The sequence below is a fragment of the Phocoena phocoena genome, chromosome 5 (genome assembly GCF_963924675.1).
Source record: "Phocoena phocoena chromosome 5, mPhoPho1.1, whole genome shotgun sequence".
Classification (NCBI taxonomy): Eukaryota; Metazoa; Chordata; class Mammalia; order Artiodactyla; family Phocoenidae; genus Phocoena; species Phocoena phocoena.
In genome coordinates, this window is record NC_089223.1 from 69,122,678 (window position 1) to 69,142,504 (window position 19,827).

Here is a 19,827-nt window from a genome sequence, read left to right on the forward strand (position 1 = left end):
AAATCACCCAGCCCAGACCCTCAAGGAGATTACAGTCTTTAAGAGAAGAATGATACAGATAGAATTAAGATGAAGCATAATAAATGCCATGAAGGAAGCAATATACAATATCATAAGAGTACATACCTCTGGGTATTATGCACTTTTGGCAATCAGAAAAGGCTTCGCCTTTGCAAGAAAAACTTTAACCAGGAGATTGAAACAAACAAACAAAAATAAGCAAACAAAACCCCCATCCTCCCTTGGCTTTATTGTTTCCATATCAAATCAGTCCACCAGTCATCAAACTTTGAACAAACCGTCAAAGTCCTAAACAGAACATAATTATTGGTAGTGACTGGTTCCAGGGACCTAACTTTACAGAAATTACTTAGGTCATTGATCCATCATATAAACATTTTCATATGCATCACTATTAAGGTGAAAGACACCTTTTCGCCTTGGAACCAGTAATTAACATTTTCGAAAGTTCTACTGGAAGCGCTTATCTGTGTTCAATAAAACACTGAAGTTATGGTGCTTAGTGTTCCTTTGCAAGTCATTAGTGAACTGAGGCTTCCCTTCTGTTTTAATCTCTCTCTCTCTCTCTCTCTCTCTCTCTCACACACACACACACACACACACACACACACTTTCTCTTTTCCTGCTCTCTCCTCTCCCTCTCCCCAGCCATCCTTTCCCCCTCCCTGAAGCATTCTGGAAGTCGAGTCAGCTCTGTTGTGAAAAAAAGAGCGTCAACTGTCTCAAGAAGTGAAAGTGATTTTGATCAGATGTCCCTTTTCTCCACCTCTTTTCTGCCCTCCAGAAAAAGGATGGAGCAACAAAGCAGAGGGCCTGTGCGTGCCAGGCGGCTACAGGTATCATAAAGGAATTTGGTATCTTTGCAGCAACAGCTTGGCAAAGGAGTTGACTACAGAATGAGGCTCAAGTCCACTTCCTAACAGTTTGGCGAGAGTCTGCCCAGTGAGTTGCAACCCCTTTTACCAGGAAGAAACTTCTTTCCTTCGGCGCCCCGCAACACCTGAAGGGGAGAGTCCCAGAGGTTGTGTCCGTCCAGATTTGATCCCCTCTCCCTATCCTGGTCTCCCACTCCCCAGGCCCAGCAAGCCCTGCCATGTCGCCCTTTCTCCACCTCCAGCCTTGAAAATGGGTACAAACAGGTCCTCAAACAACCTAAAGAGAGAGGAGCTTCAGGGGTTCAATCCACATCCCAGCGGGAGGGAGAAGTGGAGGCTAAGCTTTGCTGTGGGCGGGGACACACCCGCGGTGGGGCGTTGCGAGCGCGAGGAGGGGCGGAAGCCCCTGGTTCTGCTCCCCGGGGTTAAAGGTCGGAAAGAACTTGGCTCAGCCCTTCCGTGGCAGCGCCCCAGGGTTAACCCCAGCAGGTTCGGGGTGCGGGCACGAAAGGGTGTGAAGGAGATACACAGCTCTCCATACACTGGAGAGCTCGGCAAGGAAAGGAGGGGGCGAGGCAAGGCAGGAACCGCCTCCCCGGCCCGCGTGCACACACGCGCCCACCGCGGCTGGGGCTGGCTGAGCGCAGGCGAGTGTGAGCGCGGGCGAGTGTGAGCGCGAGTGTGCGCACAACCGCGGAGAGCCTCTGCCCTCGCCTCGCACCCTGCTCAGGGCATCTGGAGAGCCTGGAAACCTGAACAGGCTTAAAGTATGGCATGTTGCAAAGATGGTTTCTGCCAAGAAGGTACCCGCGATCGCGACGTCCTTCGGGGCCAGTTTCGCCCTCCTGCACTTCCTGTGCCTGGCGGCTTGGTGAGTCCCCCGAGGTACTGAGGGCCTGGGGAAGGTGGAGAAGGAGCCAGCTCTGGGTCCCCTCTGGCTGCCAGCCTCCCCCCGCCCCCCGCAAGGGCGAATTAGACCCTCTGGTCTCCGCTGTAAGGTCAGCGGCCCGGAGCCGGGCTTTGCTCTGACCACGTAGACGCCGAGAGCAGAAGGGGCGCGGGGTGCAAGAAGATTGTGGATATTGGGGTCCGTGTGCGCGGGGTGCGCCTTTCCTGACCATTTCTCTCTGTCCCCCATCCCTCCGCCCTGCCTCCTTTAGTTTGGGGCAAGAGACTCTTTTCCTAGAAGATAAATCTGTTTCCACCTGTTCGCTGATCAATTCTTAAAATAACCCCATCCGCCCCTGTTTTTTTTTTTGTGTGTGTGTGTGTGCGTGCGTTTGCAGTTTAAACGAATCCCCAGGACAGAACCAAAAGGAGGAGAAATTATGCCCGGAAAATTTTACCCGCATCCTGGACAGTTTACTCGATGGTTATGACAACAGGCTGCGTCCTGGATTTGGGGGTATGAACGATTTCAAACGCGCAAGTGTGTCCTGTGTGTCTCTCTCTGCGTCTGTCTGTCTGTCTGTGGGAATATCATGAGGTATGCGTCGCGTGCAAAAATGAAAAATCTCTCAATCTCTCCCTCCCTCCCTCTTTCCCTTTCCCTCTCCCAATGTCTCTTTTCTCTCTCTCTCCCCTCTTTTGATGAGTCCTCTGACCAGAAACCCGCCCCCACCCGTACTTTCCCATCTCCCTGCCCCCTCAGAAGCTTGGCCTCTCCGGAACACCAATTACCTTCCGGGACCTGACTGCCGGGTGGGCGAGGTTGAAGGGGAAGTGTCCAAAATGGGAACTCGAGGCTCAGCTGCCCTGCTGCGCTGTGCCCCGAGAATGTACGCCCCCCTAACCTGGCCACTGCTCAGAGCAGGTTGCACTTGACACAGCTGATACGAAGTTCCCTGTCCTCCCACGTGGAATCAGTCCCTCTGCCAAAACCTGTTCTGCCTAGGACAGGAATCAGGGGCGCAAGATGCCTGCTCTCCTAGAGAACCCAGTTCTTTCCTATTCTTTTCTACCTTGGGATGAAAGTTTACTTTATTTGCAGAGGTGGCATTTACTACCCTCCTAAGACTTTGGAGTCGGGTATTTCTGCTTTATTTCTTCCTTCAGTAAATGTGTATAAAGGGTCTAATAGAGGCACATCCATTAACAGCACTGTTGTTCTTTTCCATATTCATAGTCCCTTTGCTTATGTAATGAGAATCTATGTGGCAAGCATTGTGCTAGGCACCAGGTTCACAGAAATCTCAAGATATTATTCTTAACCTCAAACACCGTCTCAGTCCAGTTCAGAGAGAGAACATGTGTCTTCACCCAAAGTGTTGGCCCATGGCTTCTGACCACCAAGTTTCTGTTCTTTCCAGTACTCTGAGCTAGTTACCCTCTTGGGAAATGAGTTGAATAAGACATAGGCTCTATCTTAAAGGATATAGATACTTTACTGTTTAACCCTCACAGCAACCCCAAGAGAAAGCTATTACTATTCCTATTTTACAGAGGAAGAAATTGAGGCTTGGAAAAATAAGCAACTGGTCCAAGTTCACAGTTAATAAGTGGCGTGGGCAGGATGTGAACCCAGATCAGGTTGTGTATTTAAAAGACAAATCCATGAAGACTGGGATGCTATCAGATATTCTGTGATGAGTATCATAATATTAGAAGCACTGAAGCATTTCATTTAAGCTTCCTATGGAGGGTGTTTAAGAGATAAGAAGATGGGGGGTGTAGAAGGTAAAAGGAAGCAGCATGTTCCTGGGAAAGAGGACAGAATTAGACATTATTTCAAAGTTGTTTGGTCCCAGCCTAGAAAGAATTGTTGGAAATAAAAGAGAAGTGGATAGATTAGAGCTGGATGAGTCTTTAGAGTCTGTCTAGTCTTGTTCTCCTCATTTAACAAAGGAGAACACTGAAGATTCAAACGAGAAAGTGATTTATACAGGAAAGATAGCATATGAATGATAGGCTGGAATCCGGTCTTCTGGAATCAGGAGCCATTTTTTTCCTGGATTTTATTGAGAAGGTTACAGGGAGCCATTGAAGGTTTTAATTCAGGTTTTGCATGTTGACAGTGATAAAGATGGATGAGAAGGATGAAAGATTCTCTTGGTTCTTTTCACGTTGCCTCTCCAGGGGTAGGATGCTCAGCACCGCATTTGGCTTCATGCAAATCTGAAAAGAGGCTTCCTTACAGAAGTGAATCATTTGTCAATGCATGATCTTTCATAAGTGACTAGGAAATTATCACTTTAGATTAAAAATAATTTTGTAGAGAAGGTTTCAGATGATGTGATGCCATTTAAGGCTCTATTATATCAATAAAAGACGATGTATCTGCCCATAAAGTTTTTAAGCTTGACATTTCAAGTAAAGAAAAAAATGATGGAAGTATGCAATCACATGTAGTTTAAATATTCATTAGTGAATTGATGTCCCTGAACCTAAATTAAAGTGAAAAGTTATTGAAATCATATGGTTTTATTATTTAATGTTGGAAATTAAAATCATATCTATGCCGTTGGTTATAATGCAAGTTATAATTCAAAAAGAAGAAGGGATCCATTGGAGTTGCATCTTTTTTACCAACTACCCTCTCCCATGATAATATATGGACAATAAAATGAATGAAATCAACCTATATAAGACATTGCAGGATTTTGGTTAGCTGCAGTACTGCTAAAATGTTTCAAGGGCAATATTAGTCATCTTATTTGTCTCTGCCAAGTGATCTTCATTGCCCACCTGGAGATCCTTTTATAGCTTTATGGGAAGGGGTTGAATTCACGTTACTTTAAGTGTTAGCAGTTGATTAATTATTAATAACTTACCATGTAGCACAATTTTGGGGGTTGTTGCTCATAAATATTTGTGGTAAATGTAATTCATTTTTTAGAAGTGGGTCATTCTCTGTAAATACATAGTATTCCAAATGTGACAGAGGAATAGTAATTCTCACCTGCAGAAAATGTGTAATCTGTTTACAAGATGTTATAAATGAGCACCACTGAAAATAATAAGAAAAATCATTGCTAGCAGAGACTCTTGGATGCCACAGGTATGATCCCTTCATTGACATTTTAAATTTTGTGGAAAGTTTGGCATTTTATAAATGAAATGAAAACAATTCAGATTTTGACCAGTGTGCTATAAATACAGATTTATTCCCTGGTTCCTTTAATCCTACTTCTGCTCTCTGTAAAGCATTTACTTTATATCTGTTTATACAACTTAGCAGTGTTCCCTATAAAATAAAGCTAAAGGCAAAGATCTGAATTGAAATTGGAAGGTTTGTGATTGCTCAGTAGGCCAGGCAAGGGTTGAAATAGATTTGGAAATGAAATTATATATTTTTAACTCAGCAGCACAGATTGCAATGGGGAAGTAAAAGGAACTGAAATGGTTCTTGCTTTTCATCCCTCCAAGATCTCCTTTCCCTTGTCTCCCACATTCTCCATTAGAGAAGGAAAGGGGAAAGGTGAGAAGGGAAGGAAGGAGGCAGAGTGAGAGAAACTAGATTGGGACATCTGAAGGGGTAGAGTTCTTCCAGCCGTTGACAAATCAGTCTGCTACCATCCAGAAGTAGCTTGCACCTGCTTAGAAGCAGCACACAGTAAACCATTCCACAAAGGAGCTAGAAAATCATCCCCTTGGCTCGTATCCACTTTCAACACTGTTACACACCGTCTTAAAAATGCATAGCTAAGGTACTAACCACCAGGAAATAGCTTAGGAAGCCAGCCCTTACCCACTTCCATTTATTGAAGGATTATACAACCTTTTATGCATGTCAGTCTTTTGAGGCAAATGATCTGGAATAATAAATGCTTCCAGATACATATAAACAGAGATGATTGCCTTAGATCATCTTCTACAATCTCTCTGAAATGGCAATGGAGCACTAGGGTCAGTTTTGCAAGGTTGTTCACCAACACAGTAGGACTTCAGATGAGTAGGGTTTTCTACAATTTTGAAAACATTTTCACATACAGTGCCTAATAAGATTATCACAACTAGGCAAAAAGATAAGCAGGGCAGGCATCATCCTTCTGTCAGAGAGGAGGCTGAGAAAAGTTGCAATGAATTACCCAATAACCCTGTAATTGACAAGTAATTGACAAGCAATTGACAAGGCCAGAACTCACTTCTCACTCTTTAAACCCTTAGGCAGCTGGTCTTCTGCTACAATCACAGGCAGCTGGTCTTCTGCTACAACCACTTGTAAGACTTTTTTGCACCCTTCTGTTGAAAAAGAGTCAAATTTTCATTAACAGACCTTCTTGTTACTAAGTAGGTCATTAAAATAAGCAAAACTACATTTCCCCCACAGGAGTGAAATGAGAAATTTTATTTTAAAGCTCTAATAACATTTTAAAATGGAAAAGCAAACACTGGGGGAGTGTATACACTTAGGTAAATTTGGAAGAATTTTCCCACAGAAATAAAAACTTCTTTGCAGTGTTTTCAAATGATATATATCTCAACCTAAAAATTAAGTTGATGTGCCATGTGCTAGCTTTATTAATTGAACATTGACAGAGAATATATTTTTTAAAGTATATAGATGAAATGAACACTTGAAATGCCCAGGGCAACAGAAAAATAAAGCTTCATTCTCTTCTGACTTGTCACATTCATTCATTCATTCATTCATTTGTTGGACTAATAGATAGTGAGAGACTGTTATGTGCCAAGAACAATGTTAAGTTGTGAAGATATAATTCTGAATCAGATACAGGCTAAGCAGTGTAGAGAGATAAAAATAACAAGGACACAAATAATAAAGTAAATAAAGACAATGCTATGGAACAATCCAATAGTATGCTAGAATAAATCGGGTGAGAGATCTATTTCAGATACAGTGGACAAGGAAGTCTTTTAAGCTAAGACCTAAAGGTGACAGACATGGAAAGAGTAAGCAAAAGTTGTTCTCAGGCAGCAAAAAAAGCAAGTGCCAAGATCCTAAGGGAGATAATAAATTAGTGAGATTTAGACAGTGAAGGGTGTCCAGTGTGCCTGGAATCGAAAAGCAAGAGGAAGAATCTCACGGGACTAGCTTGGAGTTGTTAGCAGAGGCCAGATCATACAAAACCTTTGGTAAAGGAGTTTCCTTTTATGAACCTGGACATCACTGGAGATTTTTAGGTGGAGGGAATGACATGGTATGACTTAGATTGTAACGTGATCCCTCTGGCTGCCACATAAGAAAAAGAAAGGCTTAGATAAAAAGTTGGAACAATACTAGAAGCAAGGAGACCAATGAAAAAACTTTTTTCCTTGGTTCTTTCCATTAAGTTAATGGTAGCTTGGAATAAGACAGTAGATGTAGCAAAGATGAATATAAACGGATAAAAGCGAGATATATTTTGAAGGTATAATTCAGCAAAGAATTGGTGATGGATTCCATATAGGTGGTAAAGGAAAGGGAGAAATCAAAAATGACTCGTGGATTTTTTTAAGAAAATGGACAGAGAATAGTGTTATTTGAATTGGAGAGGATTGGAGGAGGAACAGTAACGGGAGGGAGGGTGAAATCAAGACATCCCTGGATATGTTAATCTTAGGATACATGTGTGGCATCCTAGTGATTGTACTTGTCTGGATATCAGAGGAGAGTTTTGTCTGGGGTCATCAGTATGTAATGCTGTGAGAGTAGATGTCTAGAGAAGAGTATAGAAAGAGCAGAGAAAAGAGCCCACAGCCAAGCCTCAAGGAATATTGCCAACTGAAATAAGGGCAGAAAACGTAGAGTTGTCAAAGGAGAATGAAAAGGAGTAGGCTGTGATATATGTGGGCACTAGGAGAGTGTGAGTTACAGTCAAGAGAATGGAATATCTTAGGAAGGAGGTATGAGACACCTCTCAAAGTTCTTCTAAGATATTAAGTAAGGTAAGAACTGGCCACACGGAGATATTTCATTTTATTCCCTTTCATCAAAAATTCCTTGATCATATAATATACGCCAGGCACTGTTCTAGGATGGCACTGGGGATACACTGGTGGACAAAGGAGACGCTGTTTTCTGCCCTCCTGAGCTGATACTCTAGTGAAAGAGACAGAAAAGGAGCAACAGAAATAAGCCAAATATAGAGTATGAAAAGGAGCAACAGAAATAAGCCAAATATAGAGTATGTCAGATGTTGATAACTCCTATCGAGTAATACAAAGCAGGGGAGGAGGTTGCAATTTTAACTAGAGTAGTTAGGAGGGAGAGACTTGAATGAAGTGATATTTGTTTTTTTTTTTAATTAATTTATTTATTTTTGGCTGCTTTGGGTTTTCGTTGGGGCATGCAGGGTTTCTCTAGTTGCAGCGAGCAGGGGCTACTCTGTTGTGGTGCATGGGCTTCTCATTGCAGTGGCTTCTCTTGCTGTGGAGCACAGGCTCTAGGTGCGTGGGCTTCAGTAGTTGTGGCACGCGGGCTTAGTGGTTGTGGCTTGTGGGCTCCAGAGCACAGGCTCAGCAGTTGTGGCACACGGGCCTAGTTGCTCCGTGGCATGTGGGCTCTTCCTGGACCAGGGCTCAAACCCGTGTCCCCTTCATTGGCAGGCGAATTCTTAACCAGGGAAGTCCCTGAAGTGATATTTGAACTATGATTCAAAGTAGGGAAGAGCATAAGCTGCATTTGGGTGGGGTCTTCTGGTTAGAAGTAACTCTACGTGCAGACATGGTAAGCATGGAATTGTTACTGCAGTGAAGGTAACAGGGCTGAGGAGTAAGAAGGGGTCAGTGTGATATAAGGATGAGGTAGTATAAAGCTTTGCAGGCTGGTGAGAACTTTGCTTTTACTCTGAATCATATCAGAAGTAAATGGAGGGATTCCATTAGGGGCGAGACCTGAACTGGTTAATTTTCAAAGGGCTCACCTTGGTTGCTGGATTGGGAACAGTGAGTCAGGGTCAAGGGCAACTGCAGAAAGGATTTTAGGATCAACCAGGCAAGAGATGATGGACATTTTGACCAAGTTGGTGGCAGAGAAGTTTGTAAAATTGTAAGAAATGGTTGGCTTCTGGCTATTTTTCAAAGTTCAGGTCTACTGGTGACAGCTAGAATATGGGATGGGAGAAAAAGGGAGGTGTCAGGTGTCACTCCAGAGTTTGGGACTTGAACATCTAGAAAAATGGAGCTGCCAAGACTGTGGCAGAAGCAGCTTATGGATGTGGCTGAACAATTTGTATATGTTACATTTGAGATGCTCATTAGATGTAAAGTGGAGATAGGCTTGGAATTCAGGGATACTGGGTATGTCAATGATGTATGGTATTTAAAGCCATAAAACTAAAGAGATCACCAAGGAATTAATGGTGATGGGGAAAAGGTACAAATATTGAGCTCCGAAGTCCCCAGTGTTAAGAGGTGGGGAAAGAGGTGGAGGAATCTCTGTCCCAGGAAGACTGAGAAGTAGTGACCTTTGAGGTAGGAGGAAAACCTCAAAGAGAATGTACATACCAGATGTTAAATAAAGAAAGAAAACAGTATTTCAGTGTGGAGCAGGACTGGTCGATTATGTCTAATGCTCCTGGCAGACAAAGAAAGATAAGAACGTAAAATGGACCACCAGATTTAGCAATATCTACATTTTCAGTGAGTTTGACAAGGGCAGCTTTGGTGGCATGATGAAGGTGAAAGTCTGATTGTGTGGGTTCAAGAAAGAATGGGAGGAGTTTCTTTCTGGGCATTTGTACAGAGGAGCAGAGAAATGGGCTGGTAAATGGAAGGAGAAAGTAACATCAAGAGAGCTTTTTTAAAAATGAGAGAAATAAGATGTTTTTAAAAGTTTGTGGGAAAAGTGCTGTAGCTAGGGAAAAACTGGTGATATTGACAAAAGGAATTTTAGTGCCTCCTGAGCTTGAAAGCTAGATTATAATAGATGATGGAGTGAATAGAAAGGGGAGAATTCCAGGCACTAGGCATAGGTATTTTTCTCCCCCCAGATGTTTAAATACGAAAGAGAAGAGAAAGAGGGAAGGTTGCCTTTTTTAAAGCTGTTGGTGTACCACTGGAAATAGACAAGTAGAGAATAATATTAGAGTGGAGGGAGGGGATAACTGAAAGAAAGATGCCTGTGTGACAAGAAGAGACTGTAGAATCCAGAACACAAATTTACTTTCTTATGCTCTTAGTTTAAGAAAAAAAGATGTACTGGTGCTAATATATATTTACAGGTTCTTTGGGGCAAGAATATGCAAAATGCATTTGTTGTTTCTTAAAATAAGCACTAAAAATCTAGATATAGGTTATCGATAACTTAGTGAACATTTAGATGATATTTCACTGGGATGTTAGCTTTCTTTTAGATGAAAAAATACATCAACTTGCATTTCGTATATCATTAAACAAATAGCTGCTTTATTGTCTAGGCCTTTTTTATGTATTTATTTTTAAAAAGCTTCTGCTGCATAGAACTGGATTCTGAATTAATAATCCATGGTTCATGACACACTCCCATGATTGGTCCCCATATTTGTGGACCTTCTTTTTATCTATCCATCTATTCATTTATTTACTCTAATAAAATAGAACCCACGTAAATAATTAAACCTTGACAACTTACTCTGCTATATGGTCTCCCTCATCCTATTTGCCTGTCTTCCCCACTCAAAGTAACCACCATTCTGAGTCCTTTTGAAATTATTGCATAGCATGGGACTTCCCTGGAGGTCCAGTGGTTAAGACTTCGCCGTCCAATGCAGGGGGTGCGGGTTCGATCCCTGGTTGGGGAGCTAAGATCCCACATGCCTCGTGGCCAAAAAACCAAAACATAAAACAGAAGCAATATTGTAACAAATTCAATGAAGACTTTAAAAATGATCCACATCAAAAAAAAAAACTTAAAAAAAATAAATTATTGCATAGCTTTATTTGAATATCATTTTAGCTCAACTTTACTCTTTAATAAATTGAAATTTTAAAAATTTAATTGTTTTGAACATGCTATTTACAATCTTTGGATGCTTTTCTCACTTAATTGTGTATTCCTAAGACTCATTCTTATTGTTGTGTATTGCTATAGATCATTCATTTTGACTGCTGTGTGATACACTCATTGCACAGGAACCAGCTGATTCATCTGCTCTGTTGGCAATAGGCATTTTGCTTGTTTCCAGGATTGTGTTGCTGTGAATATTCTGGCCCAAATTTCCTGCTGTAAATGTGCAAGAGTTTCTTTTGCATATATATCCAAGAATGGATTTTTCTGGATCTTAGTGTAAGTGGGAGTTCAACTTGATGAGATAATGCCAAACTGTTTTCTGTGGTAGTTTTACAAATTCAAACTCCCATTTACAGTGAATATGAGATTCAGGATCCACAAACCCTTGAACACTTTGGAAAAGAATATATATATGCGTATATATACATATATATATGTGTGTGTATATATACATATATAGTATATATACACACACATATATATGTGTATATACATATATATGTATATATATATACTTGAAATGGTATTTTAATGTGAAATGATTTGTATTTTTCTGATTTCTAATGTGGTTGAACATCTTGTCAAATCTTTGTTGCCTACAAGAATTTTCCTTCTGTGAATTGCATTTTCATCTTTTGCTCACATTTTATTGTTGTTTTTAGTACTTTATTTATTCATTTATTTGATGCCTTTAATATTTAAAAAGTAGAGCTGGATTGATAGGATCATACCATAAAGGAAGCACTAATCTTTAAGGTCATCTAAATAAAGCTCTATAGTTATTTGCTTTCTCAACAATATCAATAGACATCTGTTCCTTGTTTAATATGCAGGAATGCTAGTTTTTCTATATTTTGTAAGTGACAAAGAGCATTAGAGCCTTATTTAAATATTTCACTAAGATTCCTTGCTGTTGTTGGACCTCTTAAGTACTTTAAGTCTCTTGATTTGGGAAGACACATTAATAGTGTTTTTAAGACGTAGCTGGATGCATGGATGTAGGTGGCTGAAAACCCAGAAATCTTTCCTCAAGCGCGTGGCTGGGGAGGCAATGTGGAGAGCAGGGAATGAGTCGTCTCAGCATCTGCAGAACTGTTTAAGTCTCTTTCCTGGGTGTGATAGCAAATTGGATCCTATTACTGGAGAAGAAATTAAAAAGTGATATTTTTGTCCAGGTCTCTACAGCTGAAAAGTAAACAGTGGGAAATTTTCTGAAATGTTAATTGCCTTCCCACTTTTCAAGCAAATAATAAAGTTATTAGATTCATTAATAAGATGGGAGTATTCCTCTGAATTTGATCCTGGTGGTGTTGGCTCCTTCTTTCAAAGACTGTTGAAGACCACTTTGCCTTAGGAACTGTCCACTATATTTGGGGGATTAAAAACTATTTCCCTATTAGCAAAGTAGTAAGGTTTTAAAATAAAAGATGTCTTTTATGTTACACAAATGCATAGAAAATTATGAGAAGTCCTTCCAAGCTGAAAATTATCTGGTTTCTATGTAATTATGCTCTTAGGAGGGTTGATTTGAACATCCTAAACAGCAGTGTTAGAGGAAGCGTCTCTAAGAATTATTCTTGATTGCATAGCGACCGTGATTCATTGAAAACTGATTTATTGGAAACCTATTACGATTTGTTCAGGGAAAGGATATAAATATAAATAAAACACGAATTCTACTTTAATCAGGAAATATTTTTAGCTTAACCGATGTAACAAATGAATTCCAGTACTTTTTCCTTTGGGGAGATTTTAAAATCACTGCTGGAATGATATTAGGAACACAATCAAATACATAGTTTTCACTACCTAGTATGTGTAAAGCACTATACTCATTTGGGATTTCCAAGAGGATTAAGATTGGTCTTTGCTGTTAAGGAGAGAAAGACTCAAGCAGGCCATGATAATAAGAGCAATGCCTAGGAAGAGCTGCAGTAGCAACGTAGTTCAGAAACTACTCATGAAACAAAATGGGAGAGGTAGGTATGGCATGGTATGTACTAGATAGAAAATTATATGTAAGTAATTAATGGTTGATTTATTATTTAATGATATAATTAGCATCGTTAAATCTAGAACATACTTTGTAGATCAATCCAGGGGCTTATAATTCTGGCTCTGGAATATAATATTTAACCTCTGTGAGCTCAGTTTCCATGTCCATAAAATTCTCATGAAATATCCCTGGAGGGTGTTGTGAGGATTGAATGAAATAGCATATAGGAAGAGCCTAGTATCCTGCTTGGCACATAGTAGGCCTTAAATAAATAGTAATAGTATCTCTGCTTATTGTTCTTTGGGAAGAACCCCATTTCTTGAGAGCAGTTCCACACATACGTGCCCCTTGATCTGTCCACTCTCCATCCCGACTGCCACATCCTTAGTCCAGGACACCGTCATCTCTCACCTGGCCTAGTACAGCAGCCTCTTAGAAAAGCCTTCTTCTACTCTTGCCTCCCTATAATTCGCTGTCCATACAACTGCCAGAGTGATTCAGATCATATATTTAGATCATATATATTCCTTACATCAAACCTTTGATGGTCTCCCAATGATTACGGGTTACAAGTCAAACTTCTTACCACAGCCTATAAACAGAGGCAGAGCTGGACTGCATATGAGAGGGAGAACACTTGGGGAAAGAACACAGGACAGATGATTAACCTCTGGGTTCATTTGCTTCAGCTGCCGTAACAAAGCACCACGGACTGGGTGGCTTAAATAACAGCAAGTTTATTTTTTCACAATTCCGGAGGCTAGAAGTCCAAGATCAAGATGTCAGCAGGGTTGGTTTCTTCTGAGCTCTCTCTTCTTGGCTTGTAGATGGCCATCTTCCCTCTGTGTCTTCACATGGTTTTTCTTCTGTATGTTCCTGTGTCCTAATCTCCTCTTCATATAAGGGCACCAGTCTTATTACATTAGGGCCCATCCTAGTGACCTCATTTAAGTTTATTCCCATTGTAAGGACCCTATCTCAAAATATAATCTCATTCTGATGTACTAGGTGCTACTTCAACATATGAGTTTAGGAGGAACATAATTCAGCCCATAACAACCTCTCTCATGAAGATTTATACAAGTTTAAAACAGTGACAATAACATATATTATAAATATGTTGCTTAAAACATACCACTTTCAGAATATGGCTAGAGAAGTAGGTGCTCTGTCCGAGCCTTTCGCCTTGAAGCTCTCCTCACCTGAAATGCATTCTCTCAGCTCTTCCAAAGTCTCGTGATCATCATCCAGATCTCAGTTTAAGTCACTGCTTTGAAGATTGGCTAAATAATCTAGAGTGGCTTTCCCAGACTCTCACTCTGTTACTGGCCTCTTTTGTTTCTCTTATGAATGACAGCATTCTTCCATTTAATTCATTTCCTTATTATTTATACTTTCACTCCCCCAGTAGCATGCTAACTCCCTGAGGCAGGGAACTTGCGAGTCTGCTTTACCATTGTATCACCAGGGCCTAGCATGGAACCTGGCATACAGCAGGTGGTCACTCAATAAATGTTGACTGAATGGGTATCCGAATGAAATTTCTCTACCAATTATACGTTTTTAGGATCTCATTCAATCTCAAAGACCTTTGTGATCTTATAAAGCAAATACTGAATAATGTCACAAATACCAAGCAGTTTTCAAGAATCATTGAAAAAGTAGTATGTTATGTAAGAATTTGAAAAGATTCATTATTATCATGGAATCATTATAACCTTAAGAATTAGCATAAACCCACACACCTTAAAATAAATGTATAAGGAAAAATATGATTGGCCTAAATCCTCCCTCTCCTACCCTTCCCCCACTTCAATAGAACACCTATGGTATTAATATTTTACAGGACATGGTTTGGTAAATAAATACTGTTCTAGAAAACAGATAAATGCTTTCTGTGAACTGAAGTGAACAGCATCACCTAGGAACTTGTTAGAAATGCGAATTGTCAGGCCCCACCTTAGACCTAATCTAACAGCAAGTCTGGGGTGGAGTCCAGCAATCTGTACTTTAACAAACCTACCAGGTGATTCTGATCCAGTTAAAGTTTGAGAACCAGTATCCTAAATTGATCTTCAAAGTAACTGGATTTCTCAAGATTCTCATCAAACAGTCCTGTTGTCAGGACCTACTCAACCTTATTTGTTCTGAGCAACTTATCTCTCCTTGTCCTGACTTGCACTGAAGTAGTGTTTTTAACACTTTAGCAGTTGTCCTTAAGAAACGAGCAGAGTGATTTTTCCCACTATTGAATCTTTTTGAATGAAATCTCCATCTGCTAGGGTTCAACACACATTACTTGCTTCCTGGATTACCTATCTATTCCTGAAACACTTTGGCTTTACTATCGTATTTTTGTTGTTGTTGTTTTCAATTTCTCATTCAAATAAAAATTCAATTCTCTCTGTTTTCCAAAGGTGTTATTTTTTAAAAATGAAAGCTCATGGCAGATCAGCCTGATCTCTACATTTTCTCTCACTATACTTCCAAAGGATATATTTTTCCTAGCATACTTATTCAAAAAAAGAATTTTCTTTCTCCTTCAAACTATTTTTCTTTCTGTGGCTCAATCTTCACCATATAGAGGGAGAGATATTCTCATTTGTTTTATGAGGGTAACTTTAGACCTAGGGCATTAAGCTATCCCAATTGTTCTTTGTCTTTTTTGGCGTTAAGTCCGATTGCCCAACCATTATTCAAGGGAAATAGTCCATCTTGATAGCAGATGTTATTCTTTCCAGTATGGAATAGGTAGCCCCTGGACATACAGTGTTATAAACCATCATTTAAGAAATCAGGGCTTCCGTGGTGGCGCAGTGGTTGAGAGTCCGCCTGCCGATGCAGGGCACACGGGTTTGTGCCCCGCTCCGGGAAGATCCCACATGCCGCGGAGCGGCTGGGCCCCTGAGCCATGGCCGTTGAGCCTGCGTGTCCGCAACGGGAGAGACCACAACAGTGAGAGGCCCACATACCACAAAAAAAAAGAAAGAAAGAAATGATGTTCAAGATTGCAACAATTTAAAATTTTTATTAGTAATTAAAATTGATATGTATAATAACAATTGCTCTCATTATTGAGCACATTATGTTCTGGAGACTGGGACAGGAGATTTACATGTATTATTTCAGTTAATAGTCATTAAAACCTTTATCTCTGATGATATGTGACTTGACCAAGATCATACAATTAGAAAGTGTTAGAGCCAAAATTGAACTCCAGAATTTCTGATTTTAAGCATCGTGCTAAACCCAGATTGCAGCAACTTTCCTTTGTCTAAAATCTGTCAGCCCATTGTCATGATGCTCCCACGTTTCCCTTCTGCCAGACACACCCATATACTTGTTCCTGAACCAGTTTTATTTAGACGTAGGAAAGAATCTCAGTAGTGGCCATTATTGGAAGAAAAGAGAAACTAATACCTGTTAAGTACTTTCATGAGAGAGTAACTGTGTTCAGGGTCTCATAGGAGCAATTTCATTTGATCTCCGTCAACAGTCTTGCCTGATAGTTATGGTTGCTGCTGTTGAGGAGTTAAGTAACTTGCCCCAAATCACACAGCAAGTAGGTGGTAGAGCATAAATAGGTCTAACGTTTAGGAGAGCTTGACTTTGGTCCTAATTACCAGTGGATGGTTTACCTATTGTTAAAGGTGACATGACTCATCTTTGTGTTTAAGTTTTTACCAATATCCTTAACTTGCCAAAGATGCATTCCTTACAGCCATTATGGTTTTTCTCCTCCTCAATCTTGTGGTTAAGTTCCCTCTTTTTAACAGCTCACTTCTTTACTAAAGGCCAGTCAGATGATGGACTAAAAAAAAATCACAAAGGCTAAAAGCTTTTGTTCCCTGCACTGCCTGTTGTAGCAGTGCGCAGGGGTGATGTATCTTGAAGAAATAAGGTTCCTGGTAAGTAATTGGGGTTTCTTTTTGACCGTAAGTAAACATTGCTTTCTGGTTTTGTTGTTCTTTTGTCTTCATTTTTTGTAGAGCTGCATTGTCTCATTGAAAATTTAAGATGCTCATGAAAACATGATATATAACCTGTCTTTACTTTTTAATTATCAAACCCACCTTGCCTGTAAGATTGGTAATTATTTTTTCACACTTATTTACTTCATACTTACTAGGTCCTGTTACAGAAGTGAAAACTGACATATATGTCACTAGCTTTGGACCTGTTTCTGATGTTGAAATGGTAGGTATTTGGGAAATTAAATGTACTTTTTGAGGTTTGAAAAAAACATGCAGAAAAGAGGGCAATTAGCATTTATTTTGTAATCGATCACACAAAGCTAGAAAGTCAAAGAACAGCCTAAAAAGTTTACAAAAGTAAGACATGGAACTTGCATTTCAGCTCTAACATTTGAGTATTTTTTGGTTTGGAATAATTCTCAACACAGAAAAGAACGTTCTATTACTAGTCCCCATACTACAAAATGTATGTAGTATTTTTTTTCCCGTAGAAAATTATTGAAGAGGAGAAAATTAGAGAGTGTAATTAGTTTTGGTATGAAACTATATTGTAATCCTAACTGCATTTAGAATTCCTTGTTGGCCCAATTGCTCACTACCCCTCCCCCCCACTTCCATCTCTCAGGCATAAAGAGCTTAGACTATTAAGCACTGGTCAAGATAAATTTGTCCATTCAGTTCTGTTCTCTAATATTAAAGATTTTCAGTTTCCAGGTCAAAGAAACTACTTTACTTTTCTCCTTGACTCTAGGCAAATGTTAATAAATTCTGTGGTCATAAAATTTCTCTTACATATTTTACTTTGCCTTAAAGAGATCCCTACAATTTTATGATGAATTATGCAGTGATATTTGTTACACATTAATGTTGCCACTTGATTTAAAACAAAGTACAACCGTAATTACCTGGTGCTGGTGGTTTTATTAAATTATAGTAATTATTCTTGAATGATTAATATGTATGATTATCTAACAAATGTAGAAGATTAAGGTATAAAGATGGACATAACATGCTTTAATTGCTGACACTTTTTTTGCTCCACTGATTTTTAAAAAAAATGTTGCTCCTATTTGTTTTTATTTGGGGTAGTCTTTTTGGAGTGGGAAAGAGGCTAGAATTTAATACATTTTTCTGCATATTTATGTGTAGTCATCTGTGATTGAATATGTCACAAACTAATTTCCCTAGGAATACACAATGGATGTGTTCTTCAGACAGACATGGATTGACAAAAGACTAAAATATGATGGCCCCATTGAAATTCTGAGATTGAACAATATGATGGTAACAAAAGTATGGACTCCTGATACTTTCTTCAGGAATGGAAAGAAATCTGTCTCACATAATATGACAGCTCCAAATAAGCTTTTTAGAATTATGAGAAATGGCACTATTTTATACACAATGAGGTAGTCATTTTTCTTTTTTGCTTTTTATCGTTTTAACTCTCTTTTTTCCTTTCTTCCCTTCCTTCCTTCCTGTCTTTCTTTTTTTCCTTCCTTCCTGCTTCCTCATTGAGGGATCTTTAAATTACTTTTAAAGAAAGTGTTGATTTTGTTTAATTGCCTTTTTCCATCATAGACTCACCATAAGTGCAGAGTGTCCCATGAGATTGGTGGATTTCCCCATGGATGGTCATGCATGCCCTTTGAAATTTGGGAGTTGTAAGTTACAATAAAAATGTTGTTAGAATTTATGATTATCTCACGCAAGCTGATATTTTTATATGTGCATGATTTTCCATAGTCCAACATTTAAATCACTGTCCCTGACAACAACTGTCCAAGGTTTGACTTACAGGAGACTGCTTATTATCTAATATATTTAAATAAAGAAGTAAAAACAACCCCTTTTCCCCCAAAAAGCAAAAACATATTTCTACTTACCTAGCCTACCTAGATAGCCTAGGTAGATTGACTCATAATTAATAGGTTGGTGATCCGTGGTGAAATTTAGGGGCCTCTGAACTCCATGTGATGGTGGTGTAACATAGAAAGTATAAATGATCTTTTTGTTTTTGTAATTTAATAGTTTCTGTTACAAGCAGAATCCTTTACGGCAGACTTGAAAAAGGCAGAAGAAGGTTCGGGGCTTCCTGACATGACATAGGTTAGAATAGCATAAGCAGCACTGTTAGTATAAAAGCAGCCGAAGCATGACCAAAACAAGTAGGAGGTGTGGTCTGATATGTAGACAGAGCAAGACAGTATAGTGCCTTACAGACCACATTAAGGAGTGTGGATATTATTCTAAGGGCTTTAGAACACCTTTGGAAGGATTTACTAAGGGGTGTGGCACTCTTTGATTGACATTTCACAATTGCATTTCAGCTTTTCTACCTAGAAAGGATTGTAGAGATGCTAGAGAGAAGCAGAGAAGAGTTGGAGGCTGTATGTGTTAATATTGATACAAAGATGGTGGTGGCTTAGACTAGGATGGTACCAGAGGAGATGTGAGACAGATGGCTTTGGGATATTTTGTGGACGGGAAGGCAGGAGGATAAAATGAATGGGTAGGACAGAATATGGAATTCCTTTCCCCCAAGCTGCCTTCTCAGAGATGGCAGCAAAATGTGATCGTCTCTTCTAACGTCTGCCTCAAATATTTGACTCAATCAGAATCTACCAAAAATAGATGCTGACTTTTACTATTGCTTCACATTCTTAGTCTCACTGATTGTGAAACTGTTGCCTGCTGTTATCATTGCTCATTGCTTAACTTAATGAGACTCGGCAGTCACCATTCTTTTTATAACCCCCAGTAATCACAATATCCCGTTGGCCTAACTTGAATCTAGAGAGGGTCCTTTGCTCCCTGACCAGTGATTTAATGAGAGAAGATAAAAACAGAAGAAAATACGTGAACAGAAAGGTCGATCTTACTGGGGCCAGAATTTAAAACTATTTGTGCTATAATTTAAATTTCACCCAAGATAGCTCTAGTCTAGGGAAAGTTCTTTCCCACCCACCCACCCGCCCCCCGCCCCCAGATCTCATGGAACACTCTTCAGAGTGACTTAAACATAGTTGGTCCTCCATCAGGGTTTGTATAAAATAAAGAAATTATTCCTTGGAAGCTGATGATTTGGGG

The 19,827-nt window shown here is 39.7% G+C and overlaps 1 protein-coding gene across 3 annotated transcripts in view; it reads left to right on the plus strand.

Moving 5' to 3' along the window:
• Positions 1-1,654: 1,654 nt before the first annotated feature.
• The window catches only part of GABRA4 (gamma-aminobutyric acid type A receptor subunit alpha4), a 64,227-nt gene continuing 46,054 nt past the window's right edge, over positions 1,655-19,827 (plus strand). For 2 of the 3 annotated variants that reach the window (XM_065878273.1, XM_065878274.1), the window contains exons 1-5: positions 1,671-1,699; positions 2,183-2,301; positions 16,893-16,960; positions 17,926-18,146; positions 18,319-18,401. In XM_065878273.1, the coding sequence (XP_065734345.1) occupies positions 1,671-1,699; positions 2,183-2,301; positions 16,893-16,960; positions 17,926-18,146; positions 18,319-18,401 (520 nt within the window). Of the gene's footprint in view, positions 1,768-2,182; positions 2,302-16,892; positions 16,961-17,925; positions 18,147-18,318; positions 18,402-19,827 lie in introns of all 3 variants that reach the window. The other variant, XM_065878272.1, reaches the window with a different exon arrangement.